Source organism: Sebastes fasciatus, chromosome 7, assembly GCF_043250625.1.
Source record: "Sebastes fasciatus isolate fSebFas1 chromosome 7, fSebFas1.pri, whole genome shotgun sequence".
NCBI classification, from domain to species: domain Eukaryota; kingdom Metazoa; phylum Chordata; class Actinopteri; order Perciformes; family Sebastidae; genus Sebastes; species Sebastes fasciatus.
Window position 1 is genome coordinate 30451643 of NC_133801.1, and position 27451 is coordinate 30479093.

Sequence of the window (27451 nt, forward strand, 5' to 3'; positions counted from 1 at the left end):
GAGTTCCCCTATCTGTCAGAGCCAGTTCCTCCATTTAAGATGCTGACTTGTTTATGTTGAAGGAACAAGTGGATGACTTCTGTTAGCTCTTGCGCTCTACTTTGAAAGCTTGTTTGAGCCTTTTTTCTCTCAGCATGTTTGCTTTGTTGCAGGCAACGGGAGCATGAAGCACCGCTGATTTGGGGTAGATAGATATCTTCAGATAGCAGAGAGAGAGAGAGAGAGGGAAGTTGACTGACACACAGAGGGGATTGATAAGCAGGGTTTAGGCGTGGAGTTTAGTCCTGTCGATGAGCGGTAGGTGGGCAGCCCTCAGCCCCAGCAGCTCTCCGTCCTGCAGTGCCCGCTCTCGCTGTCCTGGGCACATAAACACATAAGAGGACACAGAGAAGGAGGAGGAGGAGGAGCAGGGTCAACCATGGAGCTGTAGGGACACGCTCAGATGCCCGTGCAGATCACCAGTGGAGGAGGAGTGCCGCTGAGGAGAAGAGCTCCGCAATGAACAAGACCAAGAGGTAATTAATACAGAAAGAGGAGAGTGAACCAAAACCGCGATTCTGGTGCACCCACTTGCAACTCAGTTTCTCAGCAAGTGTAAGTCTAGCAGCAAGTGTTTCGTGTGCAGCCGAGATGTGTGAACCTTGAGGTTATGAGTTGCAGTGTGGTTTGTGCAGAGGCTCTTGACAATTTGAAGAGAAATGAGGCCATTTCATTTTCTGCTTGGTGTGTGTATGTGAGTGTGTGTGTGTTTTTGTGCCATTTATTTGAATCTAGACAGTGTGCAGTGGAGAAAGAGACAGGTGTTGTGTGAAAAGAAAGGTTGCAGACACACACACGGTCACGGCCAATGTGTTTGACCTGCATATCAGTAAAGAATATCAACATCTCAAATTATTTGTGTGTACTGCACACAAGCAAGCTCTGACATTCAACAGTTGCGCGTGCCTGTTGAGCACTGCCTGCTCACCTTTCCATGGAAGTGGGTTCTGCTTTTCTGTTCCTTCCAACTAATCCCCATTCATACGTCAGTTCAGTGATGTTTTTTTTTTTTTTGCATTCGATCTTACTGATGTAGAAAACTACACGTTTAGTAGCCTGTGTTTTCAGTGGTACTTTTTTTTTTTTACTGCTGTAGTTGTGACCTCAGCTCTTATCAGATTGCCTGGAATGAAAGGGTTGGGTGTCAAATGTTAAGGTAGTCAGATGTGTGTCATGTGTGATTTACCTGAGTTTAAGGTGGACTGATGGAGTGGCCACATTACTGTGCTTCCCCTTCAGTGGGGAGGTTATCTTACGTTTGTTTGTTTTTTACACTTAGTAACACGTATTTCTCAATACCAAGTTCACTTTTTCAAAACTCTTCACACAGTCAGCACAACAGAAGTCAGTGTGGACTAAACAGAGGATCACTTTGACACAATACGCATTCAATGACCACGTCTTTTCAAAATCCATGAATTGTTTTCTCAATCAAACTCAACCAAAACTGTGTATTTATACTCTATTTAGCACGTTTGCATACAATTATAAGAATTTAAATTTACATTCAAAACCATAAAAAGCAGCAACATAAAATAACATGAAATGACTGTACAATTGGACTGCAATATGTAGCATCTAAAGAAATAAAGATAAAATAAAATAAAAACTCAACTCTAATATAAACCTCTAAGTGGGACATGCAACACTGAGCACTTATTTCCAGTCCTCTATGATAGACTTGTGCCAGATGAGGCCGAATTGAGAACGTTATGTTATTCTATAAGACGATGTGGCGTCTTCACCGTCCTCTCCCATGGTGCCTTCAAATGAAACTCGTGAGCTCGTGTTTACAACATGGGAAGTCGTGTTCACGATATGCTTGGCGTTCAAGTGGTTCAGTCGTGGGAACACCGCTGCTAAGCAACGGCAATATGAACGCTGCTGTCGACGTCTACAAATTATATTAACTTATTATTCACCGAAAAATTAACTTCCATGGCCTCCGCCATTTCTGGCGATGTCAACAAACACGTCACAACTCGTGAACTCGGAGCTTTCAGATATGCTTGGCGTTCAAGTGGTTAAGTCATGAGAACGCCGTTGCTAAGCAACAAGTCAGCGTCTAGAAGCCACAGAGGCTAACAGTTTAGCAAGCTAGCAAGTTGGTAACATAATGCAGTAAATGCAAAGGCATAATGACAGAGGAGAAAGATGAGCCCATTCGGAATATCAACATTTTCCTCAGACCTATTATAAAATTACAACAACAAAAAATTACAGTATATTAACTTATTATGGACGGAAAAATTAACTTCCATGGCTTACGCCATTTTATGGCATCAACAAACAACTCCTGAACTCGGAGCTTTCAGAAACGTTCCACTTCCGAGGTTGTGAGTACCACAAGAGGGGGGCGTTCATATGGATGGTAAACACGAGCCCATTTGAAGGCATCATACGTCACAGACTGGTTTACAGCCCATCCCAGGAAGGTGTCACTTGTCCTTCCACTTTACTCTCCATTCCTCAACCCCGTGGAGGAATTCTTTTCCTCATGTCGGTGGAAGGTTCATGACCACCAGCCACATAATCAGATGTCCACATTGGACGTAATGAATGCTGGATGTGTGGACATATCTGCAGAAGATTGCGAGGGATAGATCAGGCATGCTTTGCTGGAATTACTTTCATTTTGTTCATATGCAAAAATGGCAACAGAAAAGGCATGATGCAGCATTTCTGATTCCTTTCTGTGACATCTACTGTGCAGTAGCACATTCCAGGAAATGACGAAGTCTTTAAACTTCTTTTTGTTGTAATGGAATCTTAGTTTATGCTAAATAAATAAATAAAAGATGATTCAAAAACAATAGATGATGATGAATATTGTAATGTTATTGTTTTTTTGAAGGTCATTGTGATGTGTGTGGTTTTAAATACAACAAAAGAACAAATATATTTTGCTTAGAAATCTTTGTAGAAGAAGATGAGTGTGTGTGTGTGTGTGTGTGTGAGAGAGATAGTTAACATATAGTTTTAACGATAGTTTTTCAAAGAACAAAAGAGGGAGAAAAAGTATGAATTGGTGCCGAGTAGTTGCCCAGGTATGATTTCATTGTCTAATGGATGCATGGCTGCAGTCCCAAACAGTTTATACTTTATGAATATTTGTTGCAATTTTGCAATTGCAATGTTTCTGATGCTATAACTACAATAGTTGGTACAGTGGCTTTATTGTCGCACCAAGTGGATGAATGGCTCAGTGCAATAGATGCAGAGGGAACAAGAACGCAGGTTGTGAGAGGGGAGAGGGAAAAAGAGCAGCTCACAAACAAGGCCTTCAAAGGGCCCTGGCTTCAATTAATCAATTAAGGAAAGAAAGAGAGGAATTTGCATATCCCCCCGCCAGTGTGAGAGCGAGAGAGGGAGAAAGGAGGGGGGGGGACTGGATCTGTAGCCAGGAATCTTGACACGGATGGGAAAAGGGAGTGAGAGGGGGATTTCCAAAGAAAAAAAACAGAAGCTGTTTCCTGAATGGTTTGAATAGAGCAAGGATGAAGGAAGAGGAAAGAAAAGTGTTTGAGGGAGTCAGTGAGGAAAAGGAGGTGTGGAAGGTCTTCTCAAAACAAAACCAATGATATGATGGACCCAGACCCAGAAGAGACTACATAGGATTTTTTTCTTCATTGTCATTCACACAAGGATTTTCTATCAAGTTTCAGCAGTGATGAGTTTTCTTTTTAAATATAGACGGGTCCTTTTTGTGTTGTCTTAGGGAAAAGGTGAATGCAAATTCCCAAACAGCAACAGTTCAGTTGTGTTGAGATTTGCATGGGAGTCCACCACACGCCGACTCTATTTACAAACAGCTCTCTGTCTGTTAAGCTGGCCAGGCTCATTACACAGAAAAGATATCCCAACCTGCTCAGCATTCACACACTCTGGGGGAAATTCCCCGACAGACGTCATGACATCAATAACATTTCCCCATCAGCACTTCTGTTTGTAGTAGCGAGCGTAGCGTCTCTCTGACAGACGGAGCTGGATTCACTCTGAGTCAGAGAGAGAGATGACGGGTTGTAAAGGGCACCGAGATAAGACAGTCATCCATCAGAAGTCAGAGAGTTGAGAATTGGCCAAATGTACGATCATGAATTAATCATCGTGATTAATCACACATTTTTTATCTGTTCAAAATGTACCTTAAAGGGAGATTTGTCAAGTATTTAATACTCTTTTCAACATGGCAGTAGGCAAATATGCTTTCTTTATGTTAATGTATGTATATAATTATTATTGGAAATCAATTAACAACACAAAACAATGACAAATATTGTCCAGAAACCCTCACGGGTACTGCATTTAGCATAAAAAAATATGCTCAAATCAGAACATGGCAAACTGCAGCCCAACAGGCAACAACAGCTGTCAGCGTGTCAGTGTGCTGACTTGACTATGACTTGCCCCAAACTGCATGTGATTATCATAAAGTGGGCATGTCTGTAAAGGGGAGACTCGTGGGTACCCATAGAACCCATTTACATTCACATATCTTGAGGTCAGAGGTCAAGCGACCCCTTTGAAAATGGCCATGCCAGTTTATCCCCGCCAAAATTTTGCATGTTTGAAGCTTTATTTAGCCTCGTATTATTCCTAGTACTATTTCTCAGGTTTTCTAGTTTCATATGATACCAGTCAATTTCTTCACTCTAGCTTTAAAACTGAGTCCGCTACAACCTTAAAATCGCAAATTGCATTAATACGTTAAAGAAATTAGTGGTGTTAAGATAAATTTCTGTTAATGCGTTATTATCGCGTTCACTTTGACAGCCCAAGTTTGCACATTATAATACACAAAATTGTAAAAGATATACACGGAAATATTCATGTGTGCTTTTAGAAATTAAAATGGGAAAATTCATTCATCAAGCAAAAATGAAAAGCATACACTTGTTCCAGCTTCTCAGGTGAAAGTATTTGTTGTTTTTTCATCAGTACTAAATACTTTTGCTTTTACAAAACAAACAACTAGGACTTCACCTTGAGCTCACAATTTGTTGATATTTTAAATCAACTTATCATTAATTGAAGACGCGCCCAGTGACCCAATGGATAATCAGCATCTGGAGTTGGGTTGAGTATCAGAAAAATATAAGTTAATGCTTAATTTAAATTTGAAATTTCTAGGAACCATCTGAATGCTGCCGCACTGTTATCAGATGAAAACCTTTTTTTAAGGAGCTTAGGAAAACAACAAGCTGTAAACATCTTAAGCCTTTCTGACATTGTTTACAGGTTGGTTAATTCTCTCAACTAACAAAGTCAAGTGAAATCAATATTATTTATATAGCCCCAACATCAAGCCTCAAAGGGCTTTACAATGTGGACAGGAAACAACAAACCGAGGGTCTAAGGATGGAGAGTCACATTTAAAAGGGCTAGATGTAAGAATCACTCACGAGACTGAACGTCTCCATGAATCTAATAAGGCCCTGCTGATGTTGATCCTAGTTTTCCCCCCCGACGTCGGTCACTTTCCTGGTTTGCAAGACGGGCTTCACTAGATATACCTTTGGTGGGGGCTGGTTGTTTGTTGGCGTTAGCTATGGTTGCACACTGTTGGCCCTGTAACGGAGCAGAGGAGAGTAGAGGCACTCGCAAGTGCTCATGACGTCACATCAGTTGGATTATCCCGAAAAAAACGGCCCGCATTCTTCACATTAAAAGCCGTCTACAGGCTGAGAGCAAACCCAGAAAGTCACAGAAGGTCTCATTTTTTAAGTTAAGTTACAATCTGTTCACACATTGGCAATAAAAAAACGATTAAAGCTGCAGTGGGAGCAAATATGATTCCAAAAAGTAATTTTTATGAAACGGTGACTATATCCCTAGTGAATGAGATGGGTAAGCTGGAAAAAAATCGTGTGCCTCTGTGCCCTCCGGTGTCCTCCGGGGCTCCTAACAGCATCTACAAGATTTCAAAGACCGGAGGAAAACAACCAATCAGAGCCGAGCTGGAGCCTTGCTGTCTCTGAGCAGCTGTCAATCACTCGCAAACTCTGATCAAACAGTCAAACTAGGCAGCGCTGATCAAATATGAATCAATATTCTGTTACTGTAATGCCTATATCTTGCCTCAAATGTTTTCAGAAACATCTTGTAGTGTACTGTTTAGCTGTAAAATGAGAAAGTTTGTGACCATGCCACCATGTTGAGATCAGTTGAGGAAATACTAAGCACCGCCCACCCACGAGTGGATTTTTGATGCCAAAAATATTCTACCTATACCATCGCTTTAAGAAATGTTTAGACATGTAAAAACGTACGTACAGCCCTTTTAATCTTTCAATTTATCTTGCAAGGACATCATAAGACAAGATGCACGATCCTCACTGGACAAGGTTGCTGAAGTGTAACAGTTGTCTGAGATATAGCTCAAATGAACCCATGCACCTCCATATGTTGTGAGGTTTACTTATCCTCACGGCGGTACATGCTGTGCTGTTTAGTGTTAGTGTTTTTAATTCAGTGGCCAGCTGATGTAATGAGGCGAAGAAGAGGAGGAGAGGTTGGGTTTTGTTGCCAAACCAGCCACCTGGAGCCAGACTGCCAGGATGCAGAGAGATGGAGTTGTCACTGACATAACCCCCCCCCCCCATCAGGGTTTCTGAATACAGGCATGGCTGAGGGGTAAACGTGTTGTGAGATAACTGTGACGGGCTGGATGAAACAGCACGTACAGGCGGCAGAGCAGCTCCTGGTGTAAATACATCAGTTAATGTCACCACGTACGCATGTATGATCATGTTAATCCACGAGTGTCCATCGATGGGGGAAGAAGAAGTACTCAGATCTTGTACTTAAGTAAAAGTAGGAAATACAAAGTATAGAAATACTCTGTAACAAGTAAAAGGCCTACATTCAAATGCTTACTTAAGTTAAAGTGTAGACGTATCGGCCTCAAAATATACCTAAAGTAAAAGTACATGTTATGAAGAATAGCCCATTTCCGTATAATGTATATTATTTTATTGGATTATAATTAGTGATGTTTTAATGTATACATCACTTAAATGTTGAAACTGCTAAAGGTGGAGCTAATTTGAACTACTTATATATTGTATCAGCTGGGTATCTTGTGAATTTCCTCTCTGGGATCAATACAATTGTTATAATGTATATCATTACATCATAATGTATTCCTTTATTATATTTTGTATTATTAATCAGAATCTGCAAAGTAACTAAACTAAAGTTATCAAATAAATGTAGTGGAGTAAAAAGTACAATATTTGCCACTCAAGTGTAGTGGAGTAGAAGTATAAAGTAGCATGAAATCGAAATACTCAAGCATAAGTACTGTACTTCAGAATACAATATTGTGTGTGTGTGTGTGTGCGGCTCATTTCCCCAGCCCAACACACACGCACACACACACACACACACACACGCACACACACACACACACACACACACACACACACACACACACACACACACACACACACACACACACACACACACACACACACACACACACACACGCACACACACGCACACACACACACACAGGTTAAGAGAAGGGGATGCAGGTCTGGTCATTCAGGGAACTTGTCGCCAGTTCTCTGAACTCAGAGTGTTTCCTGTTAATATCGTGACATTAGCTGCAGTAGAGAGGGCCGACAGTTTCACAGTGTTAAACGACACACACTGTGTCTACAGACACACAAGTTACTTTGGTTTTATTTCCAATTTGGCAGCAGGATTGTGGATCAAACCTTTTCCCTCAACTCTCAAACCGCAAAAACTGAAGCAAAGATAGTTTAAATGCAAAAAGTATGAAAAGGGTCAGTTTCTGATTATTGTGAAACACAGTCAGACGTTGCTAAACTGAGCCCCTGATCTGAAGAGGAAGCATTAATCGTATCATGACGAAAACCTCTCATTTGTCTTTTTAAGGACTTTTGAAAAGCCCTTAATTAAAAGGTTCTCGATATCCAGAGCATTAATTTAACAGCAAACAACTATTGTCTATGTAAAGATAGAGGAGTAATGTCTACCTGAGCAGAGAATGAAGTAACTCTCCCTCTGTGGGTGTTGTAATCAGAGCTTCTTTGTGCTTTTTTTTTTTTTTTTTGATTATACCCCCGCGACAACGTAGTCGGAGGTATATAGCGCTCTGCGCGTCTCCTTTCGTCCGTCCGTCCTTCCATCCGTTTCGTTTCTGGAACAGAACTCGGAAACTATTTAACTTAGGAACTTCAAATTTGGTATGATGGTTGACAGTGTGGTCTAGTTGTGCCTTTTGGGGGTTAAAAATCCAGGGTGCTCAAATTCTTTTAAATTTTAGCCAAAAACTGATATCTTTCCAACTTCTATTTCGTTTCCGGAGTACAACTCAAACTCTGTGAGCCATGCTCACTTTTGCCTTGTTGGTGAAGTAATGTGACAAAATCAAATATACAGTGACATAATGTACAAAGAATAAAGGACAAACGTAATGGACAGACAATAACATAAAGCAGTTACGATGACGTATGTGATGATTTGACAGGAGTCTTGGACTAGAGATTAGATTGGATTCAATACCGTATGTATATGTGTGGGTGTGTGTGTGTGCATGTTTGAATGTTTGTATGAGATGCAGTGATAAGTATCCTTGTTTATTAGTAGTAGTAGTAGTAGTAGTATAATAAAAAATGATAACCATAATAATTAGGATTATATTTTTACATCAATGAGGAGCGAGGCCAGGCCGGGGCACTGGAGAGGCGAGCGAGAGTAACAGTAACAATGTCATCATATTTCATCTTATTGAGGAAACAAAAAACACAAAAGAGCAACAACTCTATAAATTGTGTGTGGGTGGGTTTTTGCGGGTGTGTATGTAAATTCAAGGAATGTATCTAAGAAAACAAAGCAGGAAAAAATAACGAAATTAACCGCTAACCTAAAGCGAACTCTCAATAAACAATATAAATAAGTATTTTGTGTCAACATTCAAGACATAATAGGAATAAAATAATCTGAAGAAAACACTTGGAAGTTGATATAGTTGATAGTTGATGTAAGCAGTGATTTTTTTCCCCACAAATATATATTCTGATAGGAGGTTGTTCCAATGGACGATATTTATTAAATGTTTTTGATTTCCAGTTCAAAAGAACTGTTTTCTGCTCCTCTGTGCTTTGTTGACATAGCTGGGCTGGCCACGAATGCCTTTTAGTGCATGTTAGTGCATGCGAACGTGGCCCACTGGCTAGCTCACTAGATCCCCTCCAGGTTAACACTGTTAGCTCTGAGCTTCTGGCTCAGCCATCACCATGTTGAGAGCCGTGCGGATGCAATAGAAATGTTCCCAATCTCGCATTTAGCACCTTTTAAGAGTAACTCCATGTCAACACTAGAGGAAAGAAGTGCTGCTCTCTGATCTTATTTTGGTTGGAAGTTTCTGACCACACTCAACATCAATCCAGCTTCTATGCTGTGTCTGACCTTCCGTCATTCATTTTTGTCCTTGTTCCCAACCTTTTGAACTTAATGGCGATCCCTAAAGCAAAGTCAAGTCCGCCTACAATCCCTTCTCACAGGTTTCATTCTGTGCGTCTATGAGGAGTTCAGCCGAGAGGTGATCTTTCCTTCTCAGACAGGTTGTTTTTAGAAACCTGAAGAGGTAAAACTGTTCTGTATTTCACAAGAAGAAAAGAAGGAAAGAAAATAAACAATTTAGTGTGTTCAGTGTGTTTCATTTCTCTGTGTCCTAGACAACCAAGGTTGCGAACACTCAGCACACGGCATTTATAGATTTTATTGTCTATAGTGAATGTTCAGCAACCGCAGAAGCAAAGCATGTTGCCCCATTTTTACATGCTGTCTTTCATTTGCTTTGTGCAGCAGAGATTTGTCTCTCATGTCCTCAATACTTTGAATAACATTGCAGTAAATAATACCGTCTTTAGTTACCACATATGCCACAAACTTCGCTGCTCTTTTGTGAATACATACAGGTGCTGAACGGAACTGGTTTTCTGAGGAAACGATTACAATGGCTTGCAAACCAGTATTAGTGTAGATGTGGGACATATTGTACCGACCTCAAATGTGACGCAATACTGAACTTTTTCAGCCCGACTTCAGATTTTCACAGTATACTGTTTAGAAGGATGCATTAATGCTGCAGTTGGTAAAAGGTATTTTTTATAAAACTGTCATTGCAAATGCCGTTAGGAGGTAGAGGAGAATTATTTTTTCTCATAGATTATCATGCAGTACTGTCAGGATATAGGGACCGTTTTATAAAAATAACTTTATCATATTTGCTCTAACTTACCGACTGTAGCTTTAATACTACAAAGGTGATGACAAGTATTGGCAACTTTGACCAGACATTTCGTAGCCCTACTAATGGTCATCTGCAATTTAAATCCACTTAATAAACACAGCTGTGTTGCTAGTGGGTTTTTAAAACTCATGCAAGGAGTTGTTACAGTAGTCATTATAATTATATATTGCCTAACTGATAGACTATTACCCCACTCTGCATTTGTTGTTGCATTAAAGCGGCAGTAGGCAGAATATTTTTGGCATCATTGGGCAAAAATTCCATAACAACCTTTCAGCATATTGTAATTCAAGTGTTCTGAGAGAAAACTAGACTTCTGCACCTCCTCATGGCTCTGTTTACAGGCTTTAAAAAATCACAGGTCATTTCATTGAGAGAGAGCGTTCCTTTTGCCTGTTCATTCAACAGAGGCAGCTCTCAATATTCTTACTGTAATGCCTTTTTCTTTTCTTTAAAATGTTTTCACAAACATCTTGTAGTGTACTGTTTAGCTGGAAAATTAGAAAGTGTGCTCCGGCTGGTGGGCGGTGCTTGGTATTTCCTCAACTGATCTCAACATGGCAGCTGGGTCACAAACTTTCTCGTTTTACAGTTAAACAGTACACTACAAGATGTGTCTGACAACATTTGAGGTGAGAAATAGTTATTACAGTAACAGAATATTGAGTCATATTTGATCAGAGCTGCCTAGTTTGACCGTTTGATCGGAGTTCTCGAGGGATTGACAGCTGCTCAGAGACGGCAAGGCTCCAGTTCAGCTCTGATTGGTTGTTTACCTCCGGTCTGTGAAATCTTGCAGATGCCATTAGGAGCACCGGAGGACACAGAGGCACATGAGGTTTTTCAGATTACCTGTCTAATGCACTACTGTCAGGATATAGTGTATAAAAATAACTTTTTTTAATCATATTTGCGCCAACCTGCCTACTGCTGCTTTAAGTTTAACACAACAAAGGTATGGGCTCCATGTTCCAAAGAGGATGTGTGTTTGTGACAAAACAAATATGCATCAAAATTATTCAATAAGGAGCTTTTCAAAGCACAGAGCATGTAAAAATACTATTCACTGGTCTGCAGCAGGGCCAATACGATCCTGAAGGGGGTCTACACCTGTGAAATCTAAACCTGTGACACTTACAACTGGACAAACTGTCAGTACAAGTACAAGCCTGTGAGCTACTTGACAAATAATGAACTTTTTCTGGACTGTTCTTCCGCTGTCCTTCTGCTTGGCAGCATCAGGTGGAGAAACACAGAGCACTATGCAGTTGTTTGCAGTTGTTCTGCCAGTGCATGATGGTTCAGACAGCTGCAGCGCTCTACAGCAGCTTATCAGATGTGGGAAGCTGCATTTCCTCAGATGCTGACCTGCACCACACTCTGCTCTACTTATTTCTAGGCTACTTATACTCCCTGTCTGTGTCTGCCTCTCTCTCTCACTCTCTCTCTCTCAGGAAGCCCAGTGGAGAGAGCAGGAAGCTGGTCCAGCGGAGGAGGAATACATGTCCCAGTCCTCAGGACATCACCCGGGCCCTGCAGAGCCCCAGCTCTGCTCCCAGTGCCAGCGCTGCCAGCCTGGATGAGCTCATCCAGCGCTGTCTGAACTGCTTCGGTCAGTCTCTGTCAGTCCGTGTGTTTGCATGTGTTCCCAAAGCTTGTCATGTGTCTTTACTCTTTATCACAACCAGGTTATATAAATGAGGGATGAGGGAGAGTGAGGGGGGAATCCAGGGTGAGAGAGACTGACAGGGAGGGAGGGAGCGAGGGAGGGAGGGAGGGAGACAAAGGGCAGTCTCATACAATCAAGCTTTGTTCTGTTGGGCTGCAGAGGCCAAGTGGATATTCCCATGCAATGTTAAACTATACACATCTCCTATCTGCTCTCTGCTTCTCTTTCTCACTCACATCATTGGTGAGTTCATCCAAATCACACACACACAAACAAACACATGGATACCTCTAGTAGCACACAGATAGTGCATGTCTAATTTGCAGAGGTTATCCACTGGTGTGACTCCTGCTGCCACAATGATTATTAAGTGACATTTGTAAATTGAATGCCTGGAAGAAAATTTGCAATCCGAAATTTGTGATGAAGAGTGGAAAGCAGCTTGTGCTGATACTTATACTAAGTCTACAAATACGCGCCTTTAACTAATACTGTAACCTGGTTATTGCGGATATATGTAACACCGGTGGAATTAAATCAATATAACAAAAACATACCAGACATATAAAATGTACAGAAACTAGAGGGGCATTGTATTTGACATTGCAGACGGATTGAAACATTCTGGGTACAACCTAAAAATCGCAACTAGCGTTAAAGAAATAATTGGCTTCAAAACAAATTTGCGTTAAAGGTCACCTATTATGCAAAATGCACTTTTCCATGTCTTTTAAACATCAATATCTGTCCCCAGTGTGTCTACAGGCCACCATAGTATCATAAAAGACCATCCTCTCTCTTTTTCTCCTCCTCCGTTTGTCCGGAAATGGGTGCAGAAAAAAAATTCGCTTTTTTCCTTCTCTTCTGACGTCATTAGAGAAATGCAAGCCACGTGAGGGTTTCCTGGTCGAACCAGAGAGAACCTTCAGTAGCTGACCCCGGCCCACAGCGCGTCACTGTCTCTCCTCCTCAACCGAACTTGAGCAAAGTAGCTCCTACAGTTAGTCTGCAAGAACCAGCAGAACAGGCTTCATGTACTCCCATCATCTAAATATAACATGTTCTTTCACAAAGGCTTTATGTAATTACACTGTTTAAACAGATGATATTTATATATTATATATATTTGATGCACGGTGGTGCAGTGGTTAGCACTGGCGCCTCACAGCTAGAGGGTTGCAGGTTCGAATCTGGCTTGGGACCCTTCTGTGTGGAGTTTGCATGTTCTCCCCGTGTTAGTGTGGGTTTTCTCCGGGTACTCCGGTTTCCTCCCACAGTCCAAAGACATGCAGGTTAGGTTAATTGTGGACTCTAAATTGCCCGTAGGTGTGAGTGTGAGCGTGAATGGTTGTCTGTCTATGTGTCAGCCCTGCGATGGACTGGCGACCTGTCCAGGGTGTACCCTGCCTTCGCCCAATGTCGGCTGGGATCGGCTCCAGCCCCCCCGCGACCCCTAACGGGATAAGCGGTTGCAGATGGATGGGATGGATGGATGGATATATTTGATGTCATGCATGTAGCAGATTACAGGTAGTAAATAGTGACTTCTAAGCAACACAACACATTTCTGTTTCACAGTCAAACTTTATTTGAGTAGACAGATGACAATATTAATTATTCACAGCATTTGTAATCATCTCACCTGTTAGTTAGTTATGTTAACATGGTACAGGAGAAAGTCTTCAGCTCTGGTAAACTATGGTAAGCTAAGCTCCGGTGGTCTGTAGTCATGGTAACACAGAGACAGCTACTACTGTAACTAATATACCATTACTCTGATCTTCCATACATTTATCTTTTAGCAGAAATAATGAACTGACTACTGTTTCACATCTTCTATTTTCCACCCTGATGGTCGCTGTGTTTACACACCGTGTCATAGCGGTAGCATGTAGCTAACCCGTTAGCATGTAGCTACATGCTAACGGGTTAGCTCTGTATCTCCCATCTGCTCTCAGCTGTCTGCTCTCCTCTGGGATGATTCTGTCGGTCATTTCTCACAGATGGATCTGTAAAGACAGACGTAAAACAGAGTGTATGTTTACGGTTTACAGAGTTGATGCATGAGGTAAACACTGAGCTAACTAACAGAGATATAAATAGTATTATTTACCTGAGAGAAACCGTCAGGAAAACCTGGAATCTGGACCGCAGATGTTGATCATGTGTCGCCGATTTCTGATCAGATTCCTCCGGTAACGTGCGCTGGGTGAAGTTTCTGGTTTATAAACTTTAAAGTGGTTTATAAACTTTATTCTAGCTCCTCTCTCTCCCTGCTCTCAGGCCGCGAGGGGGGCGGGGAGGGTGACGCTGTGTTGTTGAGGACGTTTGATTGACAGAAAACGCTGACCAATCAGAGCAGAGTGGGAGGAGACAGAGGCTACAGACACAGAAATCAGCACTTTTGGAAATGGGCTGAAACAGAGGTTATAGAGACATGCTGGAATGCATGATCTGATTGTTTTTTTGAAAAAAAAACTTCAGAGACATGGTTTGGAGGTGTCTGAGACCTATAATAACTAGTTTAAATGGAGTATAATATGTGACCTTTAATGTGTTAGTATGGCGTTAACTTTGACAGCCCTAATATCAAGTAAATTAGATACATTTGTCGAGACCTTTGTTTTTATTTGCTTATTCTACTCTAGGTCACAGAAAACACCCGGGACAGATTTATCATTTCATCACCAGGTTATCACAGACAGACGCTCACAACTATAGGAAATTAAAAAATGTCCAATCCACCTGAGCTGCATGCCTCTGGGGGGTGTGACAGAAAAACATAGCACCTGGAGAAAACCAATATGAAAGTCTAAAACCCATTTCAAATAGAACTAACTGACTGACTGACTGACTGACTGAACTGAACTGAACTGAGCCGCTAGACCACTGAGCCGTGCAGCTCACAGTTTTTGTTGTTGTTGTTGTTGTGTTTAATCCTGCTGCTGCTGTGTTGTGGTTGCAGATTCAGAGGGGAAGCTGTCCAGCCCCAGAGGGTCCCAGCTGGTCCACATGACCCTGATGATGCACAGTTGGGTCGTTCCGTCTCAGATGTTCGCCCAGAAACTTCTGACCCTATATCCTCCACCGTCACTGTTCCGGTCCCACCGGAGCACTGCTCCCAATCACATGCCCACATTCATTAATCAGATCAGGAAACAAGCTTGGCTTTGTTTGGCACTCCTTGTCGGCAAAGCAGATTTGAAGTATATACCCCTGCTGCTGGTGTTTAGTTTAATACTGTGCCATATCTGCACCACTTGTGTTTAGATCCTTGACTCTTTCTCTCACTTATAAGGATTGTCCCTCGGACAAGAGGGGACTGAGGCGGACGCAGGTCTGCCACCTTATCAGGTGAGTAAAGGCAGCGGGCACATGGGCGTGTTGTGTGACATGACTGTGACAGAACTGGTTACCCTGCCCTGTTTGTGGGTGGTAAGCAAATTTTCTTTCCTGCTTCATGACAAGGCAGTGGATCAGCCAGTTCCCAGCGGTGTTCGAGGCAGATCCCCTCCTGGAGCAGACCATGGGGGACCTGTGGGCGCTGGTCCGGTCAGACGGAGAGGAGACGCACTCGCAGCTCATCGACACCTCCTGCTTGTGAGTTTTGATTTGATTCACCCGTCACGCCCTGGAGGAATTGTAGTTTTGGCCACAACTCAAACAGGTTTTTTCTATTAATAGAAAATAGAGTTTCCATTGGAATTTTCTTTTTTTAATTTTTGTTCTGTTGCTTGGCTTTCTTTCTCTAGAGGTCCTCATGGGAACATATTCCAGGCACCCTCGCCCTCGGTGAAGAAGAGGAAGGTGTCTCTGATCTTCGACCACATGGAGCCAGATGAGATGGCTGAACACCTCAGCTACCTGGAGTTCAAGAACTTCTGTAACGTTTCAGTGAGTTCAGTGAACGACGCTTCACTAAGTGGGATTCTGACTTTGCTTCATGAGGCCTTATCATGTTGTCATGACTTGCAGATATGTTGCTGCTACCGAAACAAAAACTAAACATAGATGAAAGTATACCGTGGAGATTTAATAACACACGTACCAATTAAAATGCCAAATGTTATATGTAGGGCTGTCAATCGATTCAAATATTTAATCGCAATTAATTACATAATGGTCCATAGTTAATTCTGATTAATTACATTAACATGGTAAACTGCAGCCCAACAGGCAACAACAGCATGTCAGTGTGTCAGTGTGCTGACTTGACTATGACTTGCCCCAACCTGCATGTGATTATCATAAAATGGGCATGTCTGTAAAGGGGAGACTCGTGGGTAGGCTAGCCATAGAACCCATTTACATTTGCATATCTTGAGGTCAGAGGTCAAAGGACTCCTTAGAAAATGGCCATGCCAGTTTTTCCTAAAAGATTTTGCCTAAATTTGGAGCGTTATTTAGCCTCCTTCACGACAAGCTAGTATGACAGGATTAGGTTTTCTAGTTTTCGTGTGATACCTGTATCTTCACTCTTTTGAGCCCGCTACAATCTAAAAATCTCAAGTTGCATTAGTGCGTTAAAGAAATTAGTGGCGTTATAATGAATTTGCGTTAACACGTTTATTATCCTAGCCCTATCCAGCCCTAGTTATATGGCTATAATAATTGATCCCCTGCTGGTGACAGAGAGTTTAAGGACTACACCTTCCATTGACTTCTATAGTATAATATAATAATATTATCTTTGGTATCAGTTAGCAAGATCTGCAGAAAGATCCAATGGACAGAGCTGCATTTTTACACTCCGAGACTAAAACCCTTTATAAAGTAGGTCTTATTAGAAAATAGTATCCTTCCTTTTATTGAGAAGTCAGGTAAGATGTTCCTTCCAGATGTTGGGGAAACATTTTTGCAGTGAATAATACAATTACCTGATTGGTGAAATGGTGAAAGTGATTAGGTTAAATTCAGTGACAGATTTCTACCCTGCTTGTACACCTGAGTGAAAACAATGATAAACTTAGTGCTAAAAGTTGCTTCCTGCCTGACTACTTCCATCTGATTGGCCAGTTCCTGGACTACCGCAGCTACGTGGTGCGAGGCTCGGTGAGGGACAACCCTCCTCTGGAGCGGTCGGTCATGATGTGTAACGGCGTCTCCCAGTGGGTCCAGCTGATGATCCTCAGCAGACACACAGCCCAGCAGAGAGCCCAGGTCTTCACTAAGTTCATTCATGTGGCTCAGGTAAGCATGGCTGAGGGTTTCATACGTCACATAAACTCAGCTAAGAGGCTCAGAGGGGGGATTTTTTGTTTGGCTGCCAAGAGCTGTAAATGACTCTCTGTGGTGTCACTCTGCTCTTTCCTCTGCAGAAACTTCGAACTCTGCAAAACTTTAACACTCTAATGGCAGTGACTGGAGGCCTCTGTCACAGCTCAATCTCCCGCCTCAAAGACACCTCGAACCTGCTGCCTCCTGACATCACTAAGGTTTGTCAAATATTACACATAACCACGGGTCAGTCTGCCAGCGACTACCTCACCACAAAGCGATGATGATTGTAATTCTTGAACTTTTACATTTTGTTTTAGTTGTGTTTTTGTTACTTCCACCTTCTCTGTCGGTCAAGAAGGTGACATTTTCAATTCTTGTTTCCTTTTGAGGGACAACACTCTTGATGTTTCTTTTTCTCACCCTCATATCAGTTCTTTCTTTTTAGTTTTTCTGTTACATTTTTATAAAAATAACACTTTTTACACCATAAAAGACGTATAGTTTGTACACAACTATGTCCTCAAACTCATGAGCTATGTGCTTGAACATTTGAACTCAAATGATCCAAATTCACTGTTGATGTGACGTTATGTTGCACACTTGCCTGAACATGTTGGAGGATTGTTGTTTTTACATGATGACAGACTCGTATATAGAACTTTTGGACTAAATGTTCTTATTAAACCCCTAAATTTGTATTTTATGGGGCTGTCAAAATTAACGCAATAATAACGTGCTAACGCAAATTTGTTTTAACGCCACTAATTTCTTTAACTCATTAACGCAACTTGCGGTTTTTAAGTTGTAGCGGGCTCAGTTTTAAAGCTAGAGTGAAGATACTGGTATCACATGAAACTAGAAAAAACAGGAAATCCATTGGTACCAACCATGTCATACTAACTTGTCGCGAAGGAGGCTAAATAACGCTCCAAACTGGCATGGCCATTTTCAAAGGGGTCCTTTGACCTCTGACCTCAAGGTATGTGAATGAAAATGGGTTCTATGGGTACCCACGAGTCTCCCCTTTACAGACATGCCCACTTTATGATAATCACATGTAGTTTGGGGCAAGTCATATTCAAGTCAGCACACTGACACACTGACAGCTGTTGTTGCCTGTTGGGCTGCAGTTTGCCATGTTATGATTTGAGCATATTTTTTATGCAAATGCAGTACCTGTGACGGTTTCTGGACAATATCTGTCATTGTTTTGTGTTGTTAACTGATTTCCAATAATAAATATATACATGCATTTACATAAAGCAGCATATTTGCCCACTTAGTGTATTAAATACTTGACAAATCTCCCTTTAAGGTACATTTTGAACAGATACAAAATTAGCAATTAATTTGCGACTAATCGCGATTAACTATGGACAATCACGCAATTAATTGTGATTAAATATTTTAATCGATTGACAACCCTAATTTGTACACAACTATGTCATCAAACTCATGAGCTTTGTGTTTGAACGTAGCCTACTGTACAGTAGGTCAAACCAAATTCACCGTTTACAGGCTTCAACAAGAAGTCTTGTTGCCTGACAGTGTTGGAACATTGTTGTTTTTATGTGCTGACAGAATTGTAAATAGAATTTTTGGACCAAATGTTCTTATTAAGCCCCTGAATTTGTATTTTATATTTGTATGGCTATACTAAAGTCTAAATAACTTAACAACTATGGAGACGTGACAGTCTCATTCATCATTACTCTCTTGATTTTCTTCCTCTCTCAGGCCCTGAGTGAGATGACGGAGCTGCTCTCCTCATGCAGCAACTACATCAACTACCGGCGGGTTTACAACGAGTGCAGCGGCTTCAAGGTGCCCATCCTGGGCGTCCACCTGAAGGACCTGATCTCGTTGAACGAGGCCCTGCCGGACTATGTCGACGAGGACAAGATCAACCTGAGCAAGCTTCAGCACCTGTACAGCAACATCAACGACCTGCTGGCCATCCACACCTGCAATCCGCCCTTCGAGGCCAACAAAGACCTCCTGCACCTGCTCACGGTACAACACAGAAACCAGGAGGGTGATCTTTATTAGAATTCAGATGGGAAAAAAAAGATTCATCTTAAAATGATGTTCTTGTGCTGCTTCAGCTCTCTCTAGATTTATACTACACCGAGGATGAGATATATGAACTTTCGTACACCAAGGAACCCAAGAACACCAAGATCCAGGTCAGTAGAGTTGCATGCTCCTCTTTGAAGTCGAGCTCTATCTACAACATCATCAGGCTCACACTTGTTGCAACCTCTTTTCACAAGAGGAGGGACGTTTGTGTGCTCTCTGTGCTCTCTGTGGGTGTAACATCTTGAAAACAAAAGCACACGGTGCTGAAACACATCAAAATGAGCCACATCAAAGCGCTGTACGTTAGGGAAGCGTGTTATGTGGTGGGTGTGCTCTCTTTTTTTTTCTCACATGTGCAGTCCTTCGTGTCTCATCACTGCATCTGTCGGTCCACAGCCTGTAGCTCCGGTTAAACCGCCCGCAGTGGCAGAGTGGGGTTCAGGGGTCATCCCCAGGCTCGACCCCGACACCATATCTAAACACGTCAAACAGATGGTGGATGTGAGTATGTGACACTGCAGCAGTCTCCTGTCTTTCACTTCCTTATTACAGAATAAAGCAGAACTAACCAACTGCTCCCTGACCCCCTCACTCTCTGATTGCTCTGTCGCCCCCTGCAGTCCATCATGAAAAATTACGACCAGAACCAAGATGGTTACATCTCACTGGAGGAGTTTGAGAAAATAGCAGCCAACTTCCCCTTCTCCTTCTGCACTCACGAAACTGACAGGTGAGGAAGCTGCAACACGCACACACGGGGCCTCTCGCTGTGACGTGGCTGCAAAAAGCACCATGAGGTGTTCAGAAAAACCTCAACTCACTGAGTCACTTTTGTTGTCGCACTTTGGAAAATTTTCTGCCCAGGGAGGGACAAATCAGCCGTGAAGAAATCACCTCTTACTTCATGAGGGGAATGTCTATATGTGCCAAGCTGGGCTACAACTTCAACGCACATAACTTCCACGAAACCACGTATAAACGGCCCACGTTCTGTGAGACTTGTAGAAGATTTGTGAGTATCCATTGTATCCAGTATTGTTTTTTTTATATATATAAATGGTCAATCAAACTGCAGTATCACACATATCATGTCTGTCCTCTTGTAGATGTGGGGAGTCATCAAACAGGGCTACCACTGTAAAGGTAAGATCCCAATCCATGTCATTACATCATCAGCTTCACCAGAGCAAAACAATGCCCCATGTAAGGGAAAAGAAGTTAAAGCTGCTGTCGGTAACTTTGAACAAATATGATCAAAAAGTTATTTTTATAAAACGGCCACTATATCCTGACAGTAGAGTATGAGACAGATAGTTTGAAAAAAAAAAATCATGTTCCTCTGTGTGTTCCTGTGCTCCTAATGGCATCTGAAAGATTTCACAGCGCTGAAGGAAAACAACCAATCAGAGCCGAGGAGTCTGTAGAGCAGCTGCCAATCACTGCTCGCGAAACTGGCGAACTCCGATCAAGCTGTCAAACTAGGCAGCGCTGATCAAATATGAATCAAGATTCTGTTACTGTAACGCCTATTTATTAGGGCTGTCGATCGATTAAACTATTTAATCGTGATGAATTGCATGATTGTCCAGAGTTAATCGTGATTAATCGGAATTTAATTGCACATTTTGTATCTGTTTAAAATGTACATTAAAGGGCGGTGCGTCAGGTATTTAATACTCTTATCATCATGGGAGTGGGCAATTCAAACTGCGTGTGATGATCATAAAGTGGGCATATCACATATCTTGAGGTCAGAGGTCAAGGGACCCCTTTGAAAATGGCTATGCCGGTTTTTCCTCGTCAAAATTTGGCATAGGTTTGGAGCGTTATGACATGGTTGGTACCAATGGACTCCTCAGGTTTTCTAGTTTCATATGATGCCAGTATCTTCACTCTAGATTTAAAACTGAACCTACAACCTAAAAATCGCAAGTTGCGTTAATGCATTAAAGAAATTAGTGCCCTTAAAACGAATTTGCGTTAACACGTTATTATCACGTTAACTTTGACAGCCCTACTATTTCTCGCCTCAAATGTTTTCAGAAACATCTTGTAGTGTAAAGTTTAGCTGTAAAATGAGAAAGTTTGCTCCGGCTGGTGGGCGGTGCTTGGTTTTGGCTAGACTGTTTTTTCTCATTTTACAGCTAAACAGTACACTACAAGATGTTTCTGAAAACATTTGATGTGAGAAATAGGCATTACAGTAACAGAATATTGATTCATATTTGATCAGCACTGCCTAGTTTGACAGTGATTGACAGCTGCTCAGAGACGGCAAGGCTGATTGGTTGTTTTCCTCCGGTCTGTGAAATCTTGCAAATGCCATTAGGAGCACCGGAGGACACAGAGAGAGGCACATGATTTTTTTACACAGATTACCTGTCTCATGGACTACAGTCAGGATATAGTGACCGTTTTATAAAAATAACTTTTTATCATATTTGCTCAAAGTTACCGACTGCAGCGTTAAAGTTATATCTGTTCCTGGGGTTTCTTCTGCCACCTGTGAAAGTTCAAAGTATTTGATCTACAGACCTTTTGTAATTTGAGTGAACTCATCCTTTATGCAGCAGTGCTTCTTTTAACGTCTCAACGTGTGCTCTGTCTCTCAGACTGTGGGATAAACTGTCACAGACACTGTAGAGATCTGGTGAGAATGGAGTGCTTGAAGAAACACAAAAACACAACTGGGTCCTGCCCGTGCACCCCGGCCCCCGAATCCAGAACAAAGGGTAACGGCTGGAGTACGTCCTTTCTCCATCACATGCAGAACACAAATTCCCTGCCTATAAAACGACCTTGATCCCAGCACACTGACGTCTTATTGTCCCCCATCCCGCCAGGTTCAGAGGAGGAGACCTTTGTTTTCCCCCAAAGCAACGAGACAGAAAACAACCAGGACACCTCTCTTTGGAAAAATAACGGCGGTGATTCGGCGCTGTCGGACAACTCCACGCAGACGGATCCTGGAGTGTGGACACCTGAGAAGAAGGACAAGAGGGGAAACCACCACAACTCTCTTGTGCATGCGTCCCCAGAGAGAAGGGTGAGACAGGACAGGAGTCCCTCATATCAGAGGACAGAGTGTCTCAACCTTTTCTGGGGTTTTTTTAATCTAATTTTTACGTCATAAATGTTCAGCACCTCAGCAACTGATGAAATATCAGTGTGTCAGTGCAGAGCTCTGGAGAGACTCCATGTGTCCAAGGTAGAGAGGCCTCCAGCAGTGATTCAGGTGCTACTACAGGAGCTAATAAATGATGAGTCAGCCACAATGAACTGTTAATGTACTACTTTTACTGCAGATGTTGAGCACATTGTTTATTAGATTAGATTGATTTATTTCGAACATGTAACAATAAAACAAGAATAATCAATGAAATGACCAGTAAACATATACAGCACATTATAAATAAATATTATATGTTCGAAAAGGAGCAGGCATAAGTAAACACTTATGAGGTCCTACCCCTTTCTATAACTAAAATAAAGAATTTTTGTAATAATGTAATAATTGTTAAATCTGTAGTTTAAATTGACTAGATTAGATTAGATTGATGCATATTTCAAAGGATTTTGACAGCATAAGTAATAACAACATTTCTGCCAAAGACAGAAGATTTAAAATTCTACACACTGTGGCTATAATTTTGTTTGGCAGCTCTTTCCCCTCTTAAAGGGATGGTTCGGGTGTTTTGAAGTTGGGTTGTATGAGGTGGTTATTTATAGTCAGTGTATTACCTACAGTAGATGACGGTCGGCACGCCTCCAGTTTGGAGAAACAGACAGGAGTTACTGCACAGAACGAAAGCAATGTACTGCTGTGGACGGTGTTATTGTTTGACTGGTTGGTTCAGATTCACCAAAGTTATACAATAACAAACAAATCAATCGAGGCAGCGGTAAACAAGCAACAACCAGGTTCTGCGAGGTTACATTACTGTGTTTTTCAATGGAGTCTGGTGGCTTTGAAGAGAGCATAGATAACAGGTTCAGTTCCCCGTTGGAAAGGGCTTTCTGACAGCGAGGTAAAGCACTGAAAATATTCTAAATATAGCGTACGCTTAAACTGATATTGAATTTTTTAGGTGGGCCTTTCTTTTAGGTATGTTTTACTGCTGCCCGTCCACAGTAGTACATTGTTTTGCTTCCGTCCAGTAACTCCTGTCTGCTTTTCCAAACTGAAGGCGTGCCGACCGTCATCTACTCTAGGTAATACACTGACTATGGATAATTACCACATACAACCCCACCCGAACTATCTCTTTAAAGCTCTGCACAAGTGTTTTTTTTTTTTTTTTTAGTTATTTTTTTGGGGGCATTTTCCATTTTTATGACAGGACAGTGGATAGAGTCTTGAAAGGGGGGAGAGAGAGAGTGGATGCGGAAAGGGCCACAGGCCGGATTCGAACCCGGGCCGCCGCGGTCAGGACCAAGCCTTAATACATGGACGCCCGCTCTACCAACTGAGCTAACCCAGGCGCCCCTGCACAAGTGTTTTCACTTAGGTCGGCTGCTTAGACCTCTAGTCTAAAATCCCTAACACCAATAACCAGTAAATCAGGTCAAGAAATAATCCTGATCCTTTTTAAGTACAAAGGAGGTGAATGGAATTTTATTTAAACTGATCAAAGAATTCAAGAATTCCATTTAAAGGACCAGTGTGTAACAAGCAGGGGGATCTATTGGCAGAAACGGAAATATAATATTAATAAGTATGTTTTCTTTAGTGTAGAATCACCTGAAAATAAGAATCATTGTGTTTTCGTTACCTTAGAATGAGCCGGTTATATCTACATAGGGAGCGGATCCTGTTCATGGAGTCCGCCATGTTGCACCGCTATGTTTCTACAGTAGCCCAGAACAGACAAACCAAACTCTGTAAACTTTTCCTGCTTGGGCCGGAGTCGATAACGTTACTCGCTCCCGTCGTCACCACTCACTTCCCACGTACACATCACTCTACGCACTGGCTCTGCTCCAGATGGCTCTAGAGAAGGACATTCGCGTTTTCGCGTCGGCCACCGTAGCTCTCCAACACGCTTGGCACACGGGAAAGGCTTCAGTTGGTTGCAATCTCCTCGCTGCTAAATCCTTCACACTGCTCCTTTAACAAATTCAAAAGCAACATTTCTCTCTAGAAACACTCAGGATAACCCACAGACCTCACTGTCAACTATTTTCTCTGCAGATAAAACCAAATCTGTGCATGGCTCTTAACCACTAGTGTGAAGTGAGACTTTTTTTTTGCAAGATTTTTGTTGAACCAACCTTTTTTTTACAAGCTTTCCCACAAGGGGTTTCCCACAATAAAATATTGCTCCGGAGTTTGAAAACAATTTTCTTGATTTGTCTTCTCTGTTTGGCAGGTCAACACACTGCCAAGGAACCGAGGCTGCTCCATGCCACTCAGCCACTCCTTCCTGCAGGAGAAGATGGAGGAGCTGCATCTCTACAAAGACAAGAGCAGAGAGCCAGACTGAGCGCTCCGTCTTCTGAACATTTACCCCCCCCCATGGACAAAAAACATCCAGACACCACCACGTTGTGTCTGACTGGTGTTGAACTGATTGAACATTCGCTGGCCATTCACACCAGAATGCCAGTAATTATATGTATGGACTCCTTCGTGTTTTAAGTGTGGTTAAGACGTGTTTTTATTATTTTATTTTTGTCGGTCTCGTTAGTTTGGCTTATTGTTTAGGCTTCAAACATCGACTGTCCTACTGTAATTTATGAACACCTCATTTTTGTTGTTAGGAACAGGTGCCTTGGTTCTCTGGTGCTAAGATTCAATCCATAAGGTCATTTGTGACGACAGACATAAGGGTTTCCTGGTCATCTATACACAGAATACATGCAGGGTAGGAAATTAACACTAACCTTTGGCAGCTATATGACAATTGCTCCTGAATTTGGAAAGTAAGCCGGTAAAGCATTTTCGTTTGGCTTTGTGTTGGGTTATATGAAGATCTATACATGAGACAATTTGTCAACCAGTAGATATACTCTACTACCATTTATGAGTTATCTATTTCTTTTATATCTCTGGTTATAATAGGCCCTTTCTTGATGGCAATGTTGGATTTAATGGACTTTTTACATGTGATTAACTACCTTAACGATGCCATCTGGTTCGTTTCTTGGTTAAATTTCCAGAAAATGGCTACAACAAACAATGTAAAATGACATATATTGCGATAGAGGACTTATCGCCCACCCCTAGTTTGGTTGGTAAATAGTGAGAGGAGCTTGTGAAGTCTAATCCATAAACCACCGCAGATAGTAGCAGAAAATGTTTTTTTCCTGCCCTGACAACATTTTTAACAAATTTCTCCAACAGGTTCATTCAAGGTTCAGCAGGACTGCACTGGAACTATACTTGTGTTTTAGCTGAATGCTTCTTTGTTTTGTCCACGATGTCAATCTTGTTGAAAATAAGAAAGATACACCAACAATGATAAATCACGCAGTATGTGTTGTGTTTGACTTAATTCGCTGTCAGAAAAAAAAAAAGATATCGGAAAAAGGTTAACGTCCGCACACTACTCCACGCCACAGTATTTTTATTGACTACGTTTCGATCCCGCTTGGATCTTCGTCGGGTCAAAATGTTAAATATAGCACACCAATAGGCAGACGAGCTCTATGATGGCAGGTGTAGTTCATTCAATACACCAGCGTGATAAAAAAACATCAAGAAACAATTCACAACTTGTACATAAAAACAGTAATATAAAAGCCATATTCACCATCTCATATATCAGAAAATTCATCACCTACGTTCAACGATATTACATTACATTGAGGAAAAAGGGAAGAAGAAATATTTAATACTTGTGCAATAAATTGGGTTTAAAACACCCTTCTAAATAATATTATTTATATCAAATCCTAATATGGAAAAAGGACACCTGTTGTAGAACATTTTTTCATTTTTACAAATATGTGTCAGAATATACACCGATCAGCCATAACATTAAGACCACTGACAGGTGAAGTGAATAACATTGACTATGTCGTTACAATGGCTCCTGGCAGTGGGCGGGATATATTAGGCAGCAAGTGAACATTTTGAACTTTGTGTTGGAAGCAGAAAAAATGGGCCAGCGTAAGGATGTGAGCGACTTTGACAAGGGCCAGATTGTGATGGCTAGATGACTGGGTCAGAGCATCTCCAAAACTGCAGCTCTTGTGGGATGTTCCCAGTCTGCAGTGGTCAGGACCTACCAAAAGTGGTCCAAGGAAGGAAAAACCGGTGAACCGGTGACAGGTGACCCAAGGCTCATTGATGCACGTGGGGAGTGAAGGCTGGCCCGTGTTGTCTGATCCAATAGAAGAGCTACTGGAGCTAACATTGCTGAAAAAGTTAATGCTGGTTCCAATAGAAAGGTGTCAGAACACATAGCGCAACGCAGTTTGTTGCGTATGGAGCTGCGTAGCCGCAGACCGGTCAGGGTGCCCATGCTGTCCTAATGTTATGGCTGATTGGTGTATAAATGTAACTGTGTAGAGCCATGATAGTACAAAATTAACACACTACCTAACAGCAGTCAGGGTACTGTTGGCTATGACATGGAGGTCTGTGTGACCCTCAAAGGACATGCCTCCCCAGACCATCACTGACCCACCGCCAAACCGGTCATGCTGGATGATGTTACAGGCAGCATAACGTTCACCATGGCGTCTCCAGACTCTTTCACGCCTGTCACATGTGCTCAGTGTGAACCTGCTCTCATCTGTGAAGAGAACGGGGCGCCAATGGCAGACCTGCCAATTCTGGTGTTCTCTGGCGAATTCCAATCAAGCTGCACGGTGCTGGGCTGTGAGAACAGGTCCCATTAGAGGACCTCACGCCACCGTCATGGAGTCTGGTTCTGACAGTCTGGTCAGAAACATGCTCACCAGTAGCATGCTGGAGGTCATTTTGTAGGGCTCTGGCAGTGCTCCTCCTGTTCCTCCTCACACAAAGGAGCAGATACCGTATGGATGTGCCATCCTGGAGGCGCTGGACTACCTGTGCAACCTGATTGGGCTGCAGGTACCGCCTCATGCTACAAGTAGTGACAAGGACACTAGCAGAACACAAAACTAGAGAAGAATCAGTCAGGAAGGATGAGGAGAGAGCAACTGTTTGTGGCCACCACATGCAAAACCAT

At 42.1% G+C, this 27451-nt stretch overlaps 1 protein-coding gene and 1 long non-coding RNA gene across 3 annotated transcripts; one reads left to right on the forward strand and one right to left on the reverse strand.

Annotated features, from left to right (window-relative positions):
* rasgrp4 (RAS guanyl releasing protein 4) lies at positions 1-25757 on the forward strand. Of its 2 annotated transcripts, none has more exons than XM_074640233.1 (17): positions 1-515; positions 11779-11936; positions 14959-15070; positions 15285-15347; positions 15462-15593; positions 15746-15887; positions 17010-17183; positions 17312-17428; positions 18951-19226; positions 19319-19399; positions 19689-19793; positions 19913-20022; positions 20157-20304; positions 20399-20435; positions 21905-22036; positions 22136-22338; positions 24662-25757. In XM_074640233.1, the coding sequence occupies exons 1-17, from the start codon at positions 499-501 to the stop codon at positions 24773-24775; spliced, it is 2121 nt and encodes a 706-aa protein (XP_074496334.1). In that variant the 5' UTR covers positions 1-498; the 3' UTR covers positions 24776-25757. The 2 variants fall into 2 exon arrangements, with proteins under 2 accessions (XP_074496334.1, XP_074496335.1); XM_074640234.1 differs by having other exon boundaries at positions 2-515; positions 21905-22024.
* LOC141770825 (uncharacterized) lies at positions 13558-14541 on the reverse strand. The gene is made up of 2 exons (XR_012594628.1): positions 14107-14541; positions 13558-14002 (listed from the first exon to the last, which is right to left on the reverse strand). It is a non-coding gene; the product is annotated as an uncharacterized LOC141770825 (long non-coding RNA).
* Positions 25758-27451: the final 1694 nt, after the last annotated feature.